At 34.9% G+C, this 25,208-nt stretch overlaps 1 protein-coding gene across 9 annotated transcripts in view; it reads left to right on the top strand.

Moving 5' to 3' along the window:
* Nucleotides 1–25,208, top strand: part of LRMDA (leucine rich melanocyte differentiation associated) — a 694,799-nt gene that overhangs the window by 586,102 nt on the left and 83,489 nt on the right. For 7 of the 9 annotated variants that reach the window (XM_035329288.1, XM_035329291.1, XM_035329290.1 and 4 more), the window contains 2 exons: nucleotides 813–897; nucleotides 1,357–2,196. In XM_035329288.1, the coding sequence (XP_035185179.1) occupies nucleotides 813–897; nucleotides 1,357–1,472 (201 nt within the window). In that variant the 3' untranslated portion in view covers nucleotides 1,473–2,196. Of the gene's footprint in view, nucleotides 1–812; nucleotides 898–1,356; nucleotides 2,197–25,208 lie in introns of those variants that run through there. The other 2 variants (XM_035329289.1, XM_035329293.1) reach the window with 1 other exon arrangement.

Here is a 25,208-nt window from a genome sequence, read left to right as displayed (position 1 = left end):
TAGTTTACATAACATATATATAGTGCTATACTGTATAGTTTACATAAAACTATAGCTCCAGAATCTAATCTTTTAAAATCAGAATCATAGAATCTTGAAATATTTCTTTATTATGAGGAAAAAGAAATGAGTTTTGTCTCTTCTTCCTTTAGCATTTTGCTTTTAAGGATTCTGAGTAAGTCTTCTTGGGACTTCTTTAAATTTCTTAGAATACTGAGGTGTGTTTTTATATTTATTATTAAAGAATCTATAATCTTTTTTTAAAAAAAAAAATCCACTTTTTGTACATTATAGGTATTACCATTTTAAGAGATTTCTTTGTTTAGCTTACAGGGCAGTGGAATTACAGAATCTGTTTTTTGCTTCATTTTGAATAGTATGGTACCTTATCCTAGCTTTCTATTTTCCATTTTCTTTTTTTTTGTTTGTTTGTTTGTAGATTCATAACTTCCTTCAGGTAAATATTTTTATGTTTCATCAAGAGGAACATTTTTAACATTGCCCAAATATTTCCTGATAAAGATGGTAATTTTTTAAAGCTGTGAGCTGTATGGGAATATTATTTTAGTGATGATACCTAATATCATTGTGTAAACTCTTGTGAATACAGCTTTTTAAAAAGATTTAAAGCAGCCTTAACAAATTAAACTTTCAGTTATCAGTAATCTTCCATGACTGGTGATTCTGTGCACCTGTAAGTGCATCATATTGCAGATGAATCCTCTTTGTTTAATCACTGACCTTCACTTAATATTTGTTTTATCATACATCATAATATTATCACATATCATAATATTTGTTTTATCATACAGGCCTCTGGCGAAGCTGCCTCCCTCTCTCCAGAAATGAACTATACACCTCTGCCTTCGGGATCCAGGGACCTCACCAATCATAGAGGTATGAACTAAACTTTTATTGGTATGGACTGCTGCAAGGTAGTAAGCTTTGTTGTAAGGCCTTCTCTGTATTAGTTGTTGTATTAGCACTTTATTTAACATTGTGCCTTTCAAGCACTAGATGAGAAAACCATACCTGTCAAGACTACAGATTTTAAGTAATATTAAATAGGAGGTCAAGGTTGTCTACTGGGAAAGTAAATAAATCTGTGTAAAACATTCAGTGATTTTTGTGTGTGTGTGTGTGAGAGAGAAAAACCTAAAGAGATTAGAGTACTTAAATATTTCTCAGTAGATGATTATGTGCAGTATTTGTAGTTTTGAGAGAATTGTAAACTTTCTAATATTTGTAAAGAGAGAGTTCTTTGGCAGTTTAATAATTTAGGGCTGTAATTTTGAAACATTAACATGTTTTCCTCCCAGTAAAAAATGGATTCTTCCATATTTTTCAACATTAAAGGTGGATCAGTGTCCAATTTCCTTTTTCACCAATCCTTAGAACTTAAAAAGCACCTTGGGCAAATTCTTGAATTCCTTCTGCATACCTATGGAGCAAAAAGTTCAGAGAGCAGGTGAAAAACTAGATCAGTCAAGAAGGGCAAATTCCAAGCTCTTTCACATTTGTTACATAAAGGAAAAATTTATAAAGCTTGCACATTTTTCAGTATGAAACCAGAGCACCAATACTCTTGTGTTTTCCACATTATGCATTTGATTACATGGATATTTTAATATTTCAACTGTTTTCCAAGTTGTCATGTAAACCATTTGTGCAGAGGCGTGTTTTGTATAAAAATTCCAGAATTGAAGTCAATCTTGTATTTATGAATTTATGGTAACTTGGTTTTAGCGTGTGTTTAAATTCTATGACAGTGCAGGTGATCAAGGTAGTGTTAGTAGAATGCCTTATTATCTGAAAACTTAAGTAAGAACCAGGTAGGCAGCACAACTGGACAAGGATCCATGATTCAGATGGGAAGAGTGATGAAAGCAACTGATTAGACTCTCATTCCTTACGGACTGTATCACTGTTGTTTTGCAAGGGCTCAGATAGATATCAGGCTACATCCTGTCCTTGGCATAAACTGATATGTTGTACTGGAAATCAGATGTCCTGAAAGTGCTGTAGAGTGTTGTGTTCTGCCATTGAGGTCATGTAAAGAGAAAGGACTGAACCCAAGTCCTGGATTTGAACATACATCTGGACTTCAGAGGTTATAAAAGCAAACAGACCAAAATAACTTCAACCCTCTCTATCCCCCATTTCCTCATCCCCCCAGATAAAATAAAAAAGAGAGGGGGAAAAAAAAAAAAAAAAAGAGAAAAAAGAAAACAAACAAAAAACCCAAGGTATGCATTGTGGTTTTGATTTCCAGGTAAGCATATTTGCTTTGATGTTGGATTGCTGCTGTTGGATTAAATAGCCAGGGTCTAGAATGACAACAAGTAGAATAACAGAATGTTGTAAATGCCTATGATCTATAAAGATACATTAAATATATATTTAAGCCAGGTATCCTCAGATATGTTTATATGATGGTGAATTAGAGGTGTGGCTTCATGGCTGACTTTGACTTAGAGACGCCAGTAGCTTTGTGCATCAAAAGTTGTCTGCTTTGCAGTATGGATTGACTTTTGTAGCTATAGTAGGTGCTGCACGTGTCTATATGGGTGCCTGATCAAATCTGGAAATCACCAAATACTGAATACTACTGTCTTCACTAGGATCTGAGAGTGCCTCCTGCCTTGCTGTGAAAAGGGAGAATGATATATCCCAAATCATCAACTTTTTACCCTTAGCTATTCACATACTTTCATATTATTTCTGTCTTTACTCTTTCCAGAAATATTCTGCTTTGCATGATAAACATATGCTGAAAATTTCCTTGATGATTAAACACAGTTATTTATTAAGTGAATAGAGAAGAGAGTGTCATCCAAAAAAAAAAACAAGGGGAGGGGGGGAAGGAGGTAAAATTGGCCCTAAAAGAGACATTGTTAACATGCTTCAATAAGTAATGTGTATATATATGTATGTATTCACAAGGAAATCATTAAGAAATCTTTCCAAAATTCCAGGTGTTGTAAATAATGCTTGGAACAACCTGCTGGCAGGGCTTATTAACTCAATCAACTTCTTTTACACAAAGAAATATGTCCAAGTTCACAAGCCCATAAAAGATTAATTGGAGTCAATAGAAAAATCTCCAAGAAAATAATGAAATACTTAAACAGGCTATTTTAGGTTATGAATATCTTTTTTTTTTTTTTTTCTTCACTGAATGCTTTCAGGGTTGTAAAAAAAAAAAAAAAAAAAAAGATTGAATCAGCTGTTGTATATGTAAAACGTTGGCAGTTTTCAACCCAAACTGAAAAGAAGAATGCTCTAAGTTTGTCAAGTGCTCTTATTTGTCCCTGGAGAAACTTGTTTACCAGAACCTGAAAGTCTGGCAAATGGTTTGGTACAGATGTAAATAGATTTTTGGGATTGGGAGGGGGAGCAGAGCGAACAGTGTTTTTTACTTGTGAAATTCATAGCTATATATAGGGAGAAATATGCAAGGGGAAAAAAAGCATGTTGTTCTGCTTGTGTTGCACTATGTATCTTAAACCTTTCATGTTCACATATTCGGTATATTGTTTCCAGACAGGATCTGGTCTTTTGGGGTTGACTCAGTATTTTGTACAAAAGTAATGTTCAGGAATTTTAAAAATCTCCCTCTCAGTGTCAGAACCCACAGAATCTGCATATGACAGTGCTATATTAGAGTGGAATAAATGCAAGGAAACAATCACTCTAAATATATCAAATGCTATGATGCTTGAGTGTCTAAGTACATGATGAGAGTGATAAATATTGAATAAACATTTTTAAGCTTTAGAAATTTTCTTCCCATCATGGAAAAGTCGTTTTCCCATAAATTACATTGTTGCTCAGAAGCTCTTTTCTATGTCAAACTTTTGCTCTTATTTCTTTTTGCTCATTTATTTCTTGCTTATTTCTTTTATTTGCTAATATTTGCTTATTTCTTTTTGCTCATTTATTTCTTATTAGAAAATGTATTGGCCTTCTTTGGTGCAGGTTTTGGGCACCTGACAGAAATATGATTTGATATGAGATCTATGAGATCTAATTACTGTCCCATTAAGCAAGCCTTCCAAAGTGGTAATTTTATAGCTAGCTTTATTTTTGTTTAGATCTCAAAACGATGATCTTAAACTCCTAAGGGTCTTTGTTAAATTAGTATATTATATTTGTTTGTACATTTATTTCTATATTGTTTTAGACATCAGTGATTTAGTTGTGTGAATTTTGTACAATTCTCTTACCCTGATAAAAAGAAGTCAGTTCATAGACACCTCCCCCTGCCATACAGCATGCTTTTAAAAAAAACACAATAAAAATAAAAGAATCCATGATTTTTATTGTAGTAGTTTTCAAATTTGCTAATGAAACAAAATAAAATGGGCCTGACTTCTCTTCCTGCTTCTTTGGATCTATCTAAGAAAATAGCTACAAAAAAATCAAAGATATATAGAGTTGTTTTTAAATAGAAATGGCCGTGCTCCCAGTACACAAAATTAGAGAAATATAATATGTTTTAGTAGAAATATATTCTAAAAATTTTGCTTATGTCATTTTCACTGTTTTGTATATGTGGACCTGTTACCTTTCTGTTCCTTATCATCATCAATTTATTAACTGAGTAAATATAAAATCTTAAAATAGAGCTTTAAAATACTTAATGTAGTCATAATTGATGGAAAAAGAAATTTTAAAAATTGTAGTATTCTATTTTTAAGGATAATTTCCGGAATGTGCAGAAAAGTGCTACTTTCCCCCCTTCCCCTAAGTTAGGTTGTATATTCCTTCTTCATGGTGTCACCTCTGTTAAGGAAGTTCCTTTGTTATGTTTAAGCATTCAGACTCAAGTTGCCTTACAAAAAGAACAGTGCTTTCCATTTTCTGGGGAAAATAGTAATTTGTCATTCTCTCTCTTGAGAAGCAAAATTATTAAATCATAAATATAATGAATATCTGTTTTTCCCATATATTAAAAAAGTGCTGGATGCTCTTTATATAAACAGATATTTCATAACATTGTCTAGCATCTGATTTACTTGAAAACCTATTAGTTTGCCAAAGCTATTTGGTTTCCAGTAACATTTTATAAATGACTGCCTTTCTTGAGATCTTGCTTCTGGGAACAACCAGAGGTAAGTCTTCCCCATAGGTTACTGGTGGAAGGAAGAAGAAGCAGTTTCCATTAAAAACTAAGCTTGTATTTATGTATGTAGTTTTTAGAGCCTCAGATTGGATTTATGCCAAGTTTTAATAGTTCCAATCTATTCTGGCTTGTAGGAAGTTCCTGAACAAATCCACTGTCCTGTTCTGGTATCTATTCAGTTAATTATCCAAGCATTCTGGTATGCACAGAAATTACATTTTCTCTTTTTTTCCCCCTCCTTTTGAATTATAAGTGCCCAAATGAAAAAATGTTATTTATTCTAGAAGTATGTTTGAATCAACATACTGACACATTTTCTTACTTTCTGAAACAGTCCAATTTGAGAAAGAAAGCCATAAACAACATTCAAAAGCAATGCCTAAAAGTCCAGGGACAGAATATTTTCAAGTTTTCCATTAGTCCTCTGAAGGTAATCTTATAAGGCTTTTTTTTTTTTTTTTTTTTCTACAATTTTTTTTTGAGAGAGAGATTGGAAAAGAGGTTCCTTCTGAATTTCTCTTTTGCTCTGGTGGATGTGTTGAAGAATTGTGGAAATTAAGACCTTTCCATACGTTAGCATTTTTAAGCAAGCAAAAGCATGTTGGCATATTGTCTGTTACAGAGACACCTGCATTCAATTCACCTGTTTTTGTCTGATCATAGAAAAATAAACAAACATTATATTGTGCTATACTACTCAGAGTATATAGGTATAGAATTGTTAGTAATGACTGGTATGACTGTACATAATGCATTCAGACTGATTTTTAGGGTGTAAAATCCAGCTACTAGCTTTGTAGGAATTGAGATATGTACTAAGTCAAGGCAGAAGTATACTCTGGAATGCACAATGAGCACTGGGTGATCCAGATGTCCTAGAATTTACTATCCACTAGTTGTCAGAGAGACCTACTACTTTCCAAGTCTGGTGTTGCAGGCAGAAGATGGAATTTTTGGAGAAACCAGGAGGAGTAGATGTGAAAGAAACAGTTGATGTGAGGTGTGAAAGTCCCAAATGATCCTCCAGGGATGTTCCTGTTCTACCTCAATTTGCTCAGCATGTGCAGATTTTAGATGTAAATATTTTGTGGTTCATCTGGAACTAATGTGTATTGATCCTTCAAGGATAAGGTCTTGATTTTTAAAGTGATGCTTCAAATTTAGAAGTGAAATTATAGAATTGGCACACACTTCTTAATAATAAATGTAAATACACAAAGTCCATATTTTTGAAGGCTTTCAACTCGATATATGTTCAGTCTGTAAAGCTGTGCTATCTTTAAATCACAGACATAAAAAAAAAATCAGCATAAAAACTTACTTCCAGAAAGATAATTATCCTGTTTATATTATCATTGCAGTCTTCTCTGTTGTTATTATTGACACAGTTGTTAGGTACTCATTGTGTTTTCAAGCCAGAGGCTTATTTAGAGTTTGAAATTGATTGCTGGAAAAGTCACAAAGCCATTTACGTAGCAACTTATCATAATTAGTTAGTTTCCTTAATGTGAACTGTACTTCATGCTTATCAATTGATTTTTCTGTATAGCTGAATAAAACAGCTCATTGTGGGCTGTCCAAAAAGAGAATAATAATCATAAAATAACTCTGGGTAGTATTTTATCATTCAGCTGATCTGATAAATTCTAAAATAAATTTTAACAAAAGGTGTATATACATGTATACAAAAGGTGTAGATACATGTATATAGGATTATTTGCTTAAACTCATCTGATAATTCAGAGCAGGATGAATAAGAGAACTGCAAACGGATGCAATATATGAAAAGTCAGAGGCAGAGACCTGTGAATAGTGGGTAATTTTTGTTGTTGTTGGTTTTCATGAGGTGCAACCATATTTCTAGTTTCTAAGCTACATTATTTCAGAGTGAGTGATACACTCACAACTGCTGCACAACTCTTAGGCCAGGATCTTCTGACCATGAGATGACTGACCTTTAAAAAAAAATGGTGGTGGGGCGTTGCAGTAACATGGAATGGACAAATATCTTCCAGGAGCAAGAACACTCAAAAGCTGTGGCATTTTCTATTGATGGCAGAAAATATGTCCCATCAGTGAGTTGTACTGTGCTCATGACAGCCCCAAGGGGAGTGTGTGGAAATCCTCTTCTTCTGGCACTGTAGCAGATGACTAAAATAAGGATTCTGTTATGATGAAAAGAAAAAAAAACGTCATTTGGCTTGTCTGCCATGATATGAGAAATTGGGTTTGATGCTACTGAGAGGGGCTCATCCTGTAGCCACTGCTAGATGGCCCTTGCACGTGCATATAGACCTGCCAAACCATATACTTGGAGCTGATGTGAAAGGTATGGTCCCCTGTTTCTTCAGTGGTGAAGCTGATTTCATGTTTCTAACCATGTTTTTCCCTTCCAAACTACACTCGAGTCTATTTCCACCCAGTTTCTCTGAGGCAGTTGCTTTGTAGGAATGGAAAAAAATAGGTGGAAGGGATCAGTGGAACAACGTAGGTGGGGAAAAATGCTATAAGGCGCGTTTCCTTAGAGATGCTTATTGCCTTGAAGTGCTTCATCTGATAACGGTAGCCCACATGTATTGGTATTTGCCCTGAGTCTGCAAATGCATTAGACATCTGTCCCCTGTTGTGTGAATTGACACACAGTCACAGATGTTGCCTTTCAAAGGAATCGAGAGGTCCAGCACACACAATCCCTTCAGCTTTCAGCCTTGGAGTGGTTTATTGCTGGGCAGTAATGAAAAAGCAGATTAAGGAGTGTCTCTTGTAGTACCTCTCCTGAGCCTTAATCTGTTTGTTTACTGGAATAGAACCACCACAATAACAGTGGTCTTTTGTGGACCAATTTACCTCACTTGCTCAGTAGTGATAGTCTGCCAGTGCCTGCGTGTTTCTCTGTAAAGCACAAAGAACTTTCTCAAATGTGGAATAAATTGTGGTTGGATTTGAGTGTGACCTTGACTAATATGGTTCAAGAAATACATTTTCTGGGTCATTGAATTCATGTTCTTGACACTTAGAGGGTTAACAATTTCTTGTCTGTGTACAAAAGGAATGTTGGAGTTGAATCAGTGTACTGTAGATTATTAAAAATTCAGCATTAAAACACATTGTTCTCATCAGGGAAAATAACAACTAGGCATGTGAAACCAGGGTGGGGTGAAAGAGTTGGGAATGATATATAAAGTGACTTTCAGTTTTGTTCAAAGCCTTTCTTGATGGTTATAAAAGTTAAGATTTATTTTTAAAAGACAGTATAGTTTTAATTTGTGAGTATTCTCTGTGTTCTGGGGTTTGAAAGTGAACCCAGTTGAGACCAAGTGGACAAGAAGTTCTAGGAAGATCACTTCCTGAAGTGCTACCTTTATGTGGGAATGAAATAATGGTGTTTTGGTGGCAAGACTTTAAAAGGCATTAAGATTAACTTAACCTTAGGTACTTAACAATTAAGTGTTTAATCAAGTTTAGGTTAAAATTTCAGCCTTTCAAAATTATCAGCCTTTTTTTTTTTTTTTTTGCCACAGTGCATGTTTTCTAATCTGGCTCTTGAAGCCCTGTGTTTTTTTTTTTTTTTTTTTTTTTTTCCAGTATTCCCATAATTTCTGTTGTTTTCATTGCAACTTTCTCCACATTTGCCAAAACTAACCTGGCAGTCTGGGCCTCAGTCACCCATACAAGTGTCACATCAGAGTGAGTATGATTAATGAGGAAAAAAAAAAACTTAGTTCAGATTTTTGGGTAGACTAGAAAGTGTCTGATGTTTCACAACATGGCTCATTTTGTCATGCTGGCAATAAGAAAACATGAGAATGCTAAAGCTCCAAGCAACAGGAGTATAAGGTGGTAGAAAAACATAGAAAACATTGGCTTCCTTATGTGGAAACTTAGGTTCCAATACCATAAACCTATCTAAAATCTTTAGATATGCAAAAAACTAAACATGCAATGAGTATGCAACTGGCAATTTAAAATAAATTAAAAAATTGCCCAGTAAATTTGCCACTTGGCTTTATAATAGATAACCTTTTACAATACAGAAGGTCAGACATAGGCTATGCTACTACAGTCGTTCCAGAGGAAACATGTTCAAAGCACACACAGTGCTGATTACATAGGGTCTCCTGAGAGATCCCCATGTTTGGTTAGCACTTCAGCATAGCCTGGTTTTTGCAAGAGTCCTCCAATTTTATCATTCAGGCATTTTTACAGCCTCATTGGAACAAATAAACATCTGGAATCATGTGGTATATTTAATTAAAAACTTTTTGTTTGGCCAGAGATAGTAAAATCATGAAAAATTGCCTGTCTTCAAGCTCAGAAAGGCCAAACGATGAAGCTGTTGGCTAGAGACAGTTTTACAATGTATTGAAATTCATTGATACGCACACCTGCTACAAGTTCCCCCCCCCCCCTTATTTTGATTCATAACCATTAATGAGTGTTTAGTACACAGATTGTAACCCTTGTTTGAATAGGAATTTACTGTTTTTAATAACACGCAGACATGTTACTATATTCCATACAGTGTATACTGTTCTGTAATAGACAGAATAAAGCTTTATACTCTTTTTTTTTTTTTTTTTTTAATAAAAAAATAAAAGGAATCTTTACAGTACAGGTTCCAATTGAATATTCTGTCAGGTGAGCACATGTTAATTCCGGAGGCAGTAAATATCTGCCTAATGCCATGAGTCTGCATATCAAATGTTGGAAATGTGGTGATGGCATTTTCTCTTTAAAATTATTCTGTATAAGGAAAAAGTAAATTTTCATTCTTTCATTTCATGCTTTTTTGAGGAAAATTTCTGGAGTCTCTTGATGCCTTTGCAGATGATACTGCTTGCTAATCTGAGATATTTTGAATTGTACATGTCCCTTGGTCACAGAATATTCTACAATTCAGGATTAATATTTATGAAAACTAGTTAGCTTAATGGACTACTACCATTTTGCATGCACTAATAAGGGCCTCTGAACATGTGACAGTCTTATTTTTGAGCTTGTACATCTCAGTTTCTAAATAGCTAAATCGCTACTAAGAAAATTATATGCACACAGGAAGACCTACTGCAGCTGAATATTGATCACCATTCTTCATATTTCTTGTGATGAAAACAATTTGAACGTTCAATTTTGAGATGCTTTTCTCTGAGATTCCCTAGTGGGATAGGATGCTAACATGATCTTGGCCGCTCTCCTGGGGTTAGTTACGGATTTGAATGAGGGACAAATGGGAGTAGTCAGAAACAAAGTACTAATTCCCACATAGTGAGTACATGTAGAAGCCTACTTAAACAAATAAATAAAGAAATAACTAGGAGGAATAGGTGAGGAAATAAATTTCCTGCACAGTCAAAAGAGCAGCCATCTGCATAACAGTAGTGAAACTATTTTACTCCCTTGTGTGTTGGTTCTTTATGGTTCACACATCATACTGTAATGTACGTTTCTTCCAAGCTATGATCAGCCAAAAAGATGCAGTGTATTTTGAATTTCTTCATTCTGTGTGCGTAGTTTATTAGAAAGCTGTGGGTGAAGGTTCCTTTATTTAATTGTGCCTTCAGGAAAGAAAGGGCTATCTTTGTGATATTTTACTGCATGTCCTTATGTGAGAAGAAGTTGTCAGTGTTTTATAGAATATGAATATCTGTATTCATGATCTAATGGTATGTTTGTTGATCCAAGTTTCTTTCAGAGCTCTGCAAGCAAATGTTATGAAGGTTGGCACCCACACCCCCTTTTTTTTCCCCTGTTTTGTGATGTTTCAGTGGTCTGTTAGTAGCCTCAGTGCTAGAAAAATAAATGATAGGAAGTACCATGACATCCTTCGTTAGCTTTGTATGCCCTTAAGCAGAGAGCTCACACCTGGGGAGAAGAAGGGAAGGAAAGAAATGAACATTAAGTATAAACAAGGGAAATTGTTCTGTGTTGTTCCTTGCCCAAAAGAGGATGGTTGCTTTTTTTTTTTTTTTTTTTTTTTTTTTTTTTTTTTTTTTTTTTTAATCCATTGTTCTGCCTCTTGCAGTTTGGGAGATTTTGCAAGTTATTTCTATTTACATAGGAAAGAATTCTTTTACTGCATGATTGACAACATTGGTGTGTTTTTGTAAGACCTTTTTAAGAAAGCTTGTCTATGACTCTAAAGTGCTTAGTAAAGCTAAGCAACCACCTGAAAGACCCCCCACCTGTGGCTGCATAAAACTGAAATAAAGAATGGAAAATAACCCATTGAGTATGCACTTTCCCACCTACTGAGAGCAAAATGCAATGCAATGCAATTTTAGTACTTGCGTGCCACTGGGGAAAATAGACTCCTAAAATCACATAGTGAAACACTGGAAAAATTCAGTGAATTTGTACTAAGCACTATGTTATAAAACCTAAGGAACCGTAGTCTCTGCTTCTCAAGTGAAACAGATTTGTATTGCAGTTCTGTTACAATGCCTACCACATGTAATGATGATATTTAGCACAGTAGGCTGAAAAAAAAAAAAAAAAAAAGTAAAGGTGATGAATAAGAGTCCTTTTGCAGGAATGCTATGCAGAGGGGGATGCAAGCAACTATTGTTATGTCTACTTAAAGACCAAGCAAGATGGTAATCCCTGAACTTCTTTTCTTCTACTTCTGTTGAGTGTTGTGGGGTCACACACAGAGAGGTGGAAAGTGAATATGGCCTGAGTTAGCTTTTTCAGAACCCTTTATGGTAGTAGACTTGATTTCTCACAATTAATGGAGAACTAAATTACTGTTCATGTCTGGTCTGACTGTAGTTAGAATACATGTGTACCAAAGTTAAGGGGCTACTATGCCAGTATGCTGGGCTTCCCTACATTGGCTTAGCTTCCTCTATACCAACTGCTGCAGTAGGTTTAGAACTGCATTCAGTTGGAGATTTGTTTAGATAACTGCATCTGTCCCATCTCTACCTTTAACTTACTGGAGGGAGGCAACTCCCAGATGGTGTTTTTTGCTGAACTGTAGAGGGGAGCAGCCTGTCTTAACAGTCATTTTTTTCACATGAAATAAAAGGAGCAGGCTCAGTGGAAATGATCACTTGGGCCCTGCTGGGCGAGCTGGACAATCCCCCACCAAAATCAACCAAACAAACCCCACCCAATTAATTCAGTTGGCAGATATTTTGCTACTTTGTGAAGACAGTGAATGATAAATTGCACTGGGGAAAAAAAGAGAGCAACTTTATAAAAAATATATTAAATATAAACTATTAGATCATTCAGAAGCAATTTGTGCTTCTGAAGCAACCATAACTGATGTAAAGCACATATGTTAAGAAAAAGAAATACCAGGTGGAAATGACAATAAGGTAAAAAGGAGGCATGTAGACATCCCTCAGCCTCCAGTTGTAGATGTAAAGTTTGCCTGTCCTGTTATCTAATGTTAGATAATAAAGACAGAAGTGTGAAGGATGGCTGATGGAGTCCCTTGCCAAACTGTTAATCATAGCACTGCTTTTTTTTTTTCACTTTTGTTCCACTATGTCATTTTAAAAAGTAATCCCTTTACCAAGGTGAGTTTAATAATAAAACAGAAGTCATCTGATATTTTTTTTCTTTAAAAATATGTTTGCAATAAAGGGGTACAATGGTTTTATTCAATGGTCTCACAAATGAGCAGAATTAGATCAAGATGTGCTATGAAGGAGAGTTCTTAGTATCTATAAGTTCTCTTGTTCTGCTGATCCTTAGGTACTTTTTTTCTACTGTCTGCATCTTTAGGAAAGATGACTGTTGAGATCTGGAAGAAGTGAACTAGTTAAAATAGACTGCAAGGCTAGTAAATGGCATATATTTGGGAGATACAGGAAACATCACTCAGCAGAAGAGGTTGCTGTGCGAAGTTAAAATATGAATTGAGGTTTGGTAAATTAAAAATAAAAAAAATAAGGTGCAGGTATGATCTGTAGAGTACAAAGAAAGCCAGGCAGAGTTCTAGGGGAGATTTGACCAGTGAGGATAGACACTGGCTTTCTGTAGCTAAGATACAGTAGCTAGAAATGCACTGAATGGGAGATGCACACAAGAAAAGTCACAAGCAGGAATGTACTTCTAACCCTAAATCGTCCATCCTGCATACTAACAGCATTTTCCTGGCGGATTAATACTTAGTTTATACCAATGTAACAGTTCTCTAAAATCATTCTTTGTCAACTTACTCCTTAAAGAAGCTGCAGTGCTCTACCAGGGAGTCAAATTTTGCTCTGGCATTCTTTTTTCACTGTCACAAGCAGGAAAGGCGAATAATTAATACTGTTACTGTGAAGCTGTGGGGTTTATTCTGGATTTGTTCTTGTGTATTTAAGAGCTCAAATGTAGAATTATTCTGTGGAAACTTCGGAGGATGTCAGTTTCTAAGTCAGCTTACAAAGTTGTGCACTTAGTTTATACCTTGTTGACAGTTCAGGAGGGCTAATAGCATCTGATTCATAAAATGAGGTCTTCAGAGTAATGAACCAAGTTTTCAAATCTGAACAAATATTTTGGTTTTTATTATGAGTTATTTAAAATTTGAACAGGATTATTCTGATAGCACTGAATTTTAACTGGTTCCCTCTTCAGAAGGTGCTTTCAAATAGACAAAGGTACAACAGCAAGGTCTAATCATTTTGATCTGTGAAGGTCAAGCTCACTTTGTTTCATCATAAGTAGTTTTTAAGTATGGAGATGGAGCAAAAAGTGAAACACAAAGCCAAAACCAAAATATAGTGGTCAAGCTGATGTTTGTATTTTTAAAAGAATTAGCTCATTCCTTATCTTAAGCTTTAGTTCACTTTGTGATTGTTTGTCTCTTAAGGGTGTTGAAGGATTATTTTTTTCTTAAATTCCAAAGTAAGCTATTTAATATCAGTTAGCAGGTATTTTGGACTTTCCTAATTTATGGATTTTGAGATTAGTCTTTTTTTTTTTTTTTTTTTTTTTCCCAAATTCTATATTATTTCTTAATAAAAAGGACATCTAACTTTTGTTTCTTGGCAATTCCCATATTTCACAAACTTAACACAAAAATTTCAGTCAATCTAGGAAATGGTTTCTCTGATCTGTAGCTTAAAGTACTGCTTTGGAAACAAATATGTTAGTACAGGAGGGGAATCTCTAGGCAGTTTCTCCCTCTGGCTGTCGTTAGACCTGCACAGATTAAGGGGAGGAAATCCATACACATGCTAGGCACCTCTGTTCTTTGAAACAATTAGCTGCAGGTGTTTTAGCCATGCACATGTGAATATATGATGAGACTTTTCAAATTTTCAGCCTAGTCTTCACTTTCAGGGTAATGAAATGTTGAAGGAGCAGGGAAACAAGATATGTATATATGTTGATGTTATGATGTTGTGCATAGTGAGTTATTGCTGCATTCTTCTTATAAATTAATTCTAAATCAATTGCTGAGTAATATCTGTGTACTACTACTTTAAGATCTTTGAGGATGAGAGGTGCTAATATATGCATGCAAGTAATATGTTCTCTCTATCATTCAGCCATTGACTACTGAGTTTGTGAGCAAAGCACCTTCATCTCTATAGAGCTTTCCTGCTTCTTCAATAAACTACAGCTATATTCCTTACTACTAAACTCAGGGAGGCATCTTGGAAACAAATTTAGGTCAGTGTGGAAGCTACTAAATATTTCTTTCCCTACATGTGAAATGTAGCCATCTGAGATGGCTACAGATTGTTAAGCATCACAGCTATACAATGTCAGTTTTGTATCGCATCCTAAAGAGTCACCTCAGGTAGCCTAAAATTTGTTGACAGTAAATTAGAAGAGTAACTTAAGAAGAAGAATTATTTCATAAGCGTGAACATTTCCTGTAGTGCCTAGATAGATACTAGGAAGCCCTCATCCAAATATTGATCATGTTTTTGTTTGTTTTGTTTGTTTTTATATGTTGTTTGCCAAGCTCTACACGGCAGCAGAATAAATTGAAACTTATGAGTGAATTCTATCCAAGATGTATATGAACTTTCTGCTCCTCTTTTAAAGTAGTTTAAATATTTTGTCTGATTGATCATGATCAGTATTAATTTTTGGTGACTCTTGATTTGGAAGTAGACTTGGAGATGCCTAAGAACAGCTTGATAAGATTTAACCTCTGTAATATGTTGATAGATAATATGTTTAAATCAGGAGGAGGAGGGGGGCATTATGATATAGATAATATCGTAACTTTAGTAATCAAATTCACTGAAATATGTCATTGAAAAGATACTTATGAATCTTAAATCTTAGGATGACTGTCAGATTTCTTTTAGTCTATGAACAATGACAATCATAAGCTGAAGAAGAAATACGGTCAGAGCTTCTGTCTCTTTGACAATCGCTCCAATATTTAGACAAAAAAAAAAGTGCTCTCATACATTTCATTAGTTAGCTCATGCTTTTTACCTTTTCCCTCATGTAACTCTAATACCCCATGAGAAGCCAAGACAAGCAGAATTGAGTGTTATCTCTCATAATTATAAAATAAATTTCAATATGTAAAGCCAGAGGAACTTTCAAGTATGATCCCATGGATTGCTCGTGTGACCTAGGGAATAATAGGGCTGAATTTGATGAGTTTTGATGTGCTTTTGAGCAATTACATAACCTTCTCTAACTGATTTAGAGCCTCCTCCTACATTTTCCTGTGCCTGTTTAAGTTCATTTTTTCATATGCTGTTGCCTTGATGTTTAATAAAGAAAAGGGAGGGGAAAAAAAAAAAAAAAAAAAAGAGAGAAAAACTTACAGCAGTGAGACAGTCTTGAAGAGCTGCTTTGGCTAACAAGCCAGAGAAAGTGAAGAGATTCTGATTAACAAGGAAATCTGCTTTTATGAAGTATCTTTTATGCAGTGTCTCTGGGCACTTACGGTGCAATAATCTGTGGAGCTTGGCTAAGTAAGGCAAAATCTTGAAAGAATGGGAATTTTGAAAGCAAGGAAAGAAGGGAGCTTGATCTAATGTCATAAGGCAGGGAGATCTGAAGCCTTGGGGCACAATTAACAAAGGGTCTGGCACCTGCCGTCTCCAGTCTTTGTGTTCGTTAGAGAAAGATTTAGTAATCCTGCTCGTGGGATGTAGCTCTTTCTTGTCCTGACTTCAACCTACCCTGGCTCAGAATTTATCTGAACACCTGTGTGGCAATAACATATCATTTTGGGCCCCTCACTAAAAGAAAGATACTGAGTTGCTGGAACACATTCAGAGAAGAGCAACAAAGCTGGTGAAGGGAATAGGATGCAAGGCATATAAGGAGTGGCTGAGTGAGCTGGGGTTGTTTAGTCTGGAGAAAATGAGGCTAAGGGGAGACCTCATGGCACTCTTACAACTACCTGAAAGGAGATGGGTGTTAGTCTCTTTTCTGAGGTGACAAATGATAGGACACAAAGAAATGGCCCCCAGTTGTGCCAGAGGAGGTTTAGATTTTATATCAGGAAGAATTTCTTCACAGAAAGAGCAGTTAGACATTGGACCAGGCTGCCCAGGGAAATCATGGAGTTGCCATCCATGGAGGTATTTAAGAGATGCATTGGAGATGCACCTAGGGATGTGGTTTAGTGGGGAACTTGGTGATGGTTGGCTAGGTGATGGTTGGACTCAATCATCTTAAGATTTTTTTTTTGTTGTTTGTTTGTTTGTTTTCCCAACCTAAGTGATTGTACGATTCTGTCTCATCTGCAGTGATATTTTAGCCTTTGGTGATGTACAATTCGCATTTTAATAAATGATTTTCCTTTGAATATATGATACAGTGCCCTTAGAAAAGATTCTCTGTTTTAATAAGGATCCCACTTTTTGTAGCAGCCTTTCTGTTCAGCAATTACAAAACACAGTTTCAGGGAAAGAACAATACTATATCATTTAGTCTGTTCAAACCCACTGTTCTTTAAAGATATTGTGCAGAAAGTGACAGCAGCCCAGCTCAGCTTTAATGGGCAGGTGATGAAGAAGCCAATGACTTTTTCATCTAAGCACAAGTTTTTTCCTGTCCAGTAAACCCAAATATTGAAGTGATTCACACTATACTTTTTTGAGTTATTCACAAAAATAATTAACTGTTATGTGATCGCTTCTGATGCTGTATCATTTCTTTGCTGAAGCTGATGCTATTATGGCTATAAACTAGTACAGCATAACAGCTGTTTATCAAAATATTCATGAAAATCTTCTGTGACAGGAGAAATGGGCATACTTGTAATACTGTTTCCATGGAAAAAGATGCATGTGCTTAGGTTTAGTCAAAATTATGGCATACTGTTCTAAACTTGACAGAACTAGTTCAGCACATAATCCTTAATAAAATAGGAATTGTGGTATTTAAACACTAATTCAGTGCATATCGGTTTGTATGGAAAGACTATGTTTAAGATATTGCAAAACAGGTTTTTATAGCCAATGCTACCCAAGGTATGGCATATATCCCAGTCCTGGGATATGAGTAAGGCCTTTATCTGGGATCCAGGCTGTGGTTCCATGGTTTGGTGTCTCTGTCCTGTAAAACAGCTAGTGTAAGTTACATGCATTTTTGATTGATGAGGTACTGAGAAAGATTTGGGAATCTTAAAAAAAACCAAAACAAACAAACAAAAAAAAAAAAACAACAACAAAAAAAACATAATTACAAAGATTAGAGAACAGTGGGAAATGGAGCCAGGAATGTACCTATAATTTAGGGTAAGGAGTCATAATGAGTGCCCATAAAAATAAATAACCATGAAGTTAAATAGCCTGCAGATCATTTGCACCTTGAGGCTTTTCTCAGATTTTGTGCCAGTAAATAAATGTGGTAATAAGTCCTCATGCTTTTAGCCAAGAGAGTTTCTTGTGCACAAATTTTATTTGTTTTAAGTAATTTGAATAGTCTCAGAAATATTTAGGAGTATGAAGTGGAGGAGAGGAGGAGGAAGAAGAAGGCAAAAGTCCTAAAAAAAACTGCACTACTTTGAAGAAGTACTTTACATTCAGATTGTCCTTGATCACAATTTGTATGCTTTTTCTGACTCTTTCATATCCAATAATGCCATTCTGAAATCTCTGCTGAGCAATTTTAATTATTTCAGTTCTATTCAATAAGAAGTCATTTTTGATCACTGTAGACATGCAGAATGAATTGGTGTGGTTGCTTACCAGTTCTTATAACAGTCTTGAATGTTGTCTCTTAGCTTGTCCTGTGTGTCAGTCAAAAAGTAAAATGCTTTGTGTCTTTGTTAACTTAGAGACATGTTGTTGCATGTAAATACATTGGGCTAGAGAGTGAAGTATAACTTCTCCTTTACTCCCAACTATAGGAAAAAGTGAAGGATCAGCTTCCATAGTTGAGCAGTCAAAAGCTTCTGCCCAATGTGTGACGTTACTCAGTGCTTCTGCTTTATCACAGAAAAATTTGGCTGCTTAAGAATTACCACACTGCTGATTTTTAAATAACATTCTTCCATGTCAATATTTATTCACAGCCCATTTTGTAATCCTATTCGTTGATAACATAGTTGCGTCTATATGTGCTAATCAGCATTTTACAGCTTTCCTTCTCATTCTTGAAGTTTCATTGAATTTGTTATGTATTTAACATTGCAGATCAATGATTATCATCTTCTGTACAGATTCAGGCAGTTTACACTTGGTTGTCATACTGTTGTGTAAGAATTTTTGTGGATGTACTCTTTCCCTCTGACTAAATTTGTTGAACCACACTGAAAAGAAATTTGGAAAGCAACCTGATTTTAGTAAAACTTTATTAGTCCAGTGAAAGGTGGAACAGTCAACAACTTCTCCATACTTCACGTTCCCAAAGCAAGAAGGAAATTTACCCTCTCCATTGAGACATAAACTACCTTATTTTCAGTCATTTATCTGAAAAGTTGATGTTCACTGCAGTAATTCATCAACCATTTTTTGTGAAGTGTATCTGGCAGGCCTTTTTGGCATCAGCCTTTGAAATTCTAAGTGTTCCTGCATCCTCTGGGAACAGAGTGGCTCTTCTTCTTATTGCACATCTGGAAGGAATGTTTCTGCCTTTTACTTTCAACAGGGAGAGATTTTTAGGATAGTAATTTCACTTCATGGAACTGGAAACAAAAACTGGAACAAGGAAAAATGCTACTATTTATAAAAATATCTTTGTATTGAGATTTTAGTTGTAAACCATAGAATTATCATTATTGTATAAGAATAACAATGGGAACAGAAAAAAAACGTTACTGGGAAAGCTTTATTAATGTTACCACTAAATTAAACATTTTATTAACAATATTAGTGCATTTTAATTTGTTTAAACTAATATGTGTTACCTGATTTTATTTGACCTCATCAAGCACCTGGTTTAATGAAACTGATGTTTACTTCTGTTGAATTTAATGTTCCTTTTTAATAACAGCTTAGTAACACTTTGTACAGGAAAAAAAGTAAAATAAAATCATTGTAAATTTAAGGTTTCCAAAGGTGAATTTAGCTACTAGGAAAAGTTCCCACCTTGCATTCAATTCTGCAGCATTAACTGAAAGACAAGAAATGTCCTAATTCTTTGTTGCAAAGCATCAGTTGTAAATGTTTGTGCTTAATTATTTAACTTCTTTAGTCAAATGAACAACTCTCCATTCAGTTTTCCAATGTAAATAATTATCTAAAAGCTTATCCTCATTATTTATTACCATTATTAATAATTATTATTTAATAGGATCAATTACATTACTTACCCTAATCCAGCAAACATCTGAACTGTCACTTAAATTCCATTATGTGCTTTGGCCTTTTTCTGAGTATGGATGGCTTTAAGCATATGCCTAAAAGACTTATTGAATGAAAGGCTAGTTATTGGAACAGGGGTTAATACTGTTTGCAAGCTTTATGTTAATAAAAATCTAGAAAAGATTGAATTTGGTTTAATATTTCAGTGAAGAATGGTGTAAGGCAGAATGCCAACAGGAGATAGGAGATGCTTTAATAATCCATAAACCTGTGGTAGCCAACTAATTTGGGACATTATAGGAAATCTTGGCTTTATGTTAGCCAATATTTCTAACGTGAGTTTCCATCAATAAGTGCAGGAAATACTAAACTGTGTTATTAATCTGCAAGGAAGAAACTAAAATTCAGAAAGTTCTGATCTCTGTTCAGGAAGACATTATAGGCATTAAATTTTTATCCACTGCATTATAAAAGAGACATAGATTGTTTTTTGGTCTTCAGAGTAATGTTTTCTCATTACTGATTAGTAGCAAAATCTCAATAATCTTTTATAATAGTAGTTCTGTTTCTGCCGGTTTCTGATTCAGTCTCCCACATCTCTTCATTCCTGACTGGAATCCCAGTCCCAGTATGTATTTACTACTACAATAATGATAGTTATCATGGTGTATGTACAGAGTGTTATCAGTCTTCTTGCCGCTGCAATACCATAATTAATTGTTCTATGCTACAAAGAATTATGCAATTGAAAGTTCAATGTTTTCAACAATATTCTGAGAAGCAGTGTACAAATATAAATCAATTACAACTGTTAGTGGACATTTATGATCACAGAATTTTCACTGTCCTTGGCAGATCTGCTTCCTTCCTTGTGGCTTGCTAGCAGGGCTTCCTATACGGGCTGATGAAATTTGGATGTTACAAACACGATGTATGGGGTTTGTGTCTAAGTGAACACAAGGAGGTTTTAGGCTGAATAATGGTTTTGATTTGATTTCAGAATTTCATTTTTTTTTTCTTTGTTTTTATTCCTGTTTGTAATCTCACTTTGTTATTTTATAGGAATTTCTTGGTTCACCTTTCTCTTAAAAATCTCAATGTTCTTAAACTGAATTATCATATCCACAACTGTTCCCATTTATATATCCATGCTGGAACTGAAAGACATGAACCTTGAATTGTATAGATTCAGTTTCTTTGTCTTGAGTTTTCTGTTGTAATCTGGCCTTCATACAGTCATGACCTAGGAATCAGGTTGTATTTTCTATCCAATATTCACAAGTTTTTCATATTCAAATATTTCATGCTATCCCACTTATTGTATGCTATTATTGCTTCCATACTGTGGGACTATCTTGGTAAAGGTATCTAGATGCATGAAGATGCTTCTCTCTTAGTAATATGAACCTTAAAAATGTAGCCCTTAGACTATACGAGAAAAATATATTCACCCTCAATAAATGCATTTGAAAGGCTAAATTTTATGAGTGGTTTCATATTCCTATGATTCTATGATTCCATTTAATGATTCCTTCTCCTTAAAAGCTATGAAACAGAATAAATTTTTCCTCCCATTGTTCCACCTAATCAGGTGAATTAGTACATTCCAAGAGATTTTTTTTTCTCTTTTTGTTGTTGTTGTTAGCTTTTAGTGATCATATCTTGTCCCTTTGGGCTCTTACACTGTTTTCTGGCTTTTTCCTACCCCTTTATCTTGCTGTTCTTTATGGTGTCTTCTTGATGTGAACTGACATTGTTTTTCATCTAGGAAGATTTTAGAAACAACACCACTGTGATACGCAATGTGATCTGACGGTGGTCAGAAGCTGTCCCTATAGAATTATGTATTTGACTGTTCCTCTGAGACTTGCATTCCCAGGCCCTTAATTCATCTCTGAACATTTTGCTTGAGCTGATTCATCTGAGCTAACTTCTGAAGAACTTACCAATGCATTGATATGGAGCACATAGTCAATGCATCAACTGTTCTGAGAAGAACATAAAGTATTAGTATACTGCAGTCCTTTTAGACTGCAAATTCTTATACAGCAGCCTAGTTACTACGGATTTCATGACTGCTAATCCACTACAGGAGATTGTATGGTATTTTAGCTCTATTCCATATGACTGCCCAAATAACAGTTTTTCAGAGAATACCAAATCATTTGGTATTTATATTTCCTTTTCATCTGTGTCTGTGTTATAATTTTGCTGATAGGAAATGTATTAAAGTAAAAATTAACAATTTCTCAATGTATCCCTATTTAGTGTTATTGATTTCATAGTTCAGCTTTCCTTTTGCTGTAGCAAATTTTACTATTAGAGGATTCTACAGTGCTAATCTCCTTGGAATTTAGTGATTATCACACCCAAAATAGGCATTAAGTGCTATATTCCAGAAGGAATTATCACCTTCTATCATCCAGCTAAGCAGGAGCTATGACTAGCACTTTTCTGAGAGAGAATGAATGAATGATGAATTTCTAGTTTCAATTCATACTGTAGCCACCACCACTAGACAATGAAGAGGAACTTTCTGTGAACATCTGCAGGCACTGGAACAGAAATACCTCTGGGGTGGATTGTGCTCTTCCTAGCCTTCATACTTACAAGAAACAAATTGAAAAACTGTGTGGTTAAGGATAATTTTTATTATTAATTATGTTCTTGATCTGTATTTAACTCACTGAAGAAAGCAAATACCTTTCCCTGCTTGATCTGGAATAGGCAGCAACATCTACAGTGAAGTTAGGGTATTACTCTGTGAAAGTAATAGCGCTTATTTCAAGAAAACTGATAGAGTTCTATGGTTTACAGTAGGGGCACCCACATGGTGGCCTGCCCATACGTGGCCTGCTAGACCAATTTGTCCATCCTGTGTTCTCTTTCTGGATGCTCCCTTTCTCAGGAGCTCCTCCAATGCAATGCTGGCATGGCATATTCTGTAGTCATGATGAATACCTAGTATTAATGCTGGAAGAAATTCATTGAGATGAGCATTGGGCTTCACTCCCTTATTTCAGTGGCAAGTTCACACTCCGAGTACAAATATTAAGAAATAATTCTTCATTGTTATAGTCTTAGGGTTCAAACCTTTTTTTTCTACCTTGTAATAACCTCATTATTACATACTACTAACATCCCAAAGAAGATGGCTTTGTTCTTGAGTGACATCCACATTTCTTTTTTCAAACTACTCACCATAACCTGGAAAAGAATAGAGCTCTCAGATAGACCGTCAGTGAGTGTCTCTGTCAATGGCTGTATCTTTGTACAATCTACTTTAGTAGACTTGCAAGCCAAACTAAATTATAAATTAGCGTGGAAGCAATCTTTAAGATTATAGATACTTGCTAATATGTCTTAAAATGTTCTTCCTGTAGTAGTATTATGATTAACTGGCTGTCCATATTTTCAGTAGCCAGTACAGCATGAAAGGAAAGGAAATTCAAATTAGATTTTATGACTAGATAAACATAAATATGTTTTAAACAGTCAAGAAATGAGTACTGCTATTGGTGTGTTTTGTACTCAGATAAGTGATGCTTTTACCTAATACTACTGCCTCAGTCACTGTACTTATTTTTAGTCTAGCAAAGACTTTGGAAAAGAACTTCTAGCTCTTGGTGAAACAAAAATTCAGAAATAACCTTCAGCTCTAAATGCTGAGCTGTTTTTTGTACTCTAAACTATCATACCACGTCTGTTGTGTAGTTAATTCTGTCATTCATTCCTCTGGATTTTTAGAAAACTGCTAGAGGACTTGATTGAATATGAATTGATCAAATAATAGTGAAATTTTAATAGTAAATATTTCACTCAATGCAGCTTGTTAACTACAAGTAGGAAAAATAGTTTTATATTTCATTAGTTGAAAGTAGGAAAAAGTATTAAATATGTATATAAAAGATACACCATATCGATCATTTCATAAGATATTCAGAAGTCTATTCAGTATAACAGTTGGGATACTAAAAGTTAGACTGGATTCTGAAGCAAATGAAGAAGCACAGGTCTTTACAATAAGATAAAAATGTAAATTTTATAAAAGAGCATCAATACAAACATTGATTTTTGTGTCTCTTTATAGTCTAGTAATTGCTGAGGAAAGTGTGTCTTCGCATTTGGATTACAGTTTTCACAGGCATGCTGTAATCACTGGAACCATGGTAATGACTTAATCTCCCTAAAGTTATCCCATTGTAGTTTTCTGAGAGATGTTAGCTATTTACTCACATGGCATACAGCATTAAATTCAGATTGAGCAATGAAAGAGCTGTGATTCAATTCTCTTCTACCTTCTGCCGGACACAATTCCCAGAACTACAGTACATGTGAAGAAAGATAATATCGCAGTTAAACTGAGGTTATATTCTTCCTGCTGCAGTGTTTGCATATTGCTCTGATGAACATGAATAATATGTGAATTTTATATTAACCTTTTCACTTGGATCCAAAGGAAAAATAGAAATGATGGGAACATGAGTGGATCATGCTGTGAAATCCCAGATGCTGTCTAAATTTTTTGCTCACTTTTACTTTCCCATATGCCTATTTCAATATTTAGGTCTCCCAAAGCAGTGTAGGCTACCTCTTTTTTTTTTTTTTTTTTTTTTTTTTTTTTTAAAGTTATGGGTTCTTGTGCTGCATCCCTTTGTCTTGATAGCATTTGCTTATCTCTTGTTTTCTGTCTGTCTCTGCAAGACCGTGTACTACTTCTTTCTCTTATTATTCTAATCCCTAGATTGCATAGAGTACAAGATGTGAGTGATGCTATGAACATTTTATGACTTTTCTGTTGATGATGTGGAAAATTGTTTTTGAGGACAGGGAATTAACATAGGAGAATTAAATAAGCTAAAAGTATAATCACTCCTGAAAACAATGCAAGATAATCTTTCAGGAGAAAGCATGCAGGTTAAAGAGATTCACACTAGGAAGTGTATATAAATGCATGTCATGACACCCACTGATATATATGTGTGAAAGTGAAAAGGAAAGTTAGAAGATTACAATATGATAGAGAAGAATGGTGGATGAGCTGGGATGAACATGCATAACCCCTATGTTACACTCCTGAAGTGTGTTTGATGAGAGATCCTAATGTTGAATAACTCGTTAGAAAGATATTTGGAGATTGTTAGGAGTTCAATATGCTAATTAAAGTGGTCAAGTGCCTAGAAAAATTGCCTTTGCACGCACGCGCACACAAACACAAAAGTAGAGTTAAATACCAGACACTTGATATATCTTGGCTAAGCCAAAGGAAAGAGCACTGGTTGACTAGGAGTAAGTATGTATGTGAGTAATTAATACTGCATATATAAGCAAGGGCATAGAAGAATAATTAAAGTTAGGTTAATTAACATCCTTCAGACCTGAATAGCTCAATAGCTGAATGGAATAAG

The sequence above is a fragment of the Oxyura jamaicensis genome, chromosome 6 (genome assembly GCF_011077185.1).
Source record: "Oxyura jamaicensis isolate SHBP4307 breed ruddy duck chromosome 6, BPBGC_Ojam_1.0, whole genome shotgun sequence".
Lineage (NCBI taxonomy): Eukaryota > Metazoa > Chordata > Aves > Anseriformes > Anatidae > Oxyura > Oxyura jamaicensis.
This window is presented reverse-complemented; position numbering and strand designations above follow the sequence as displayed.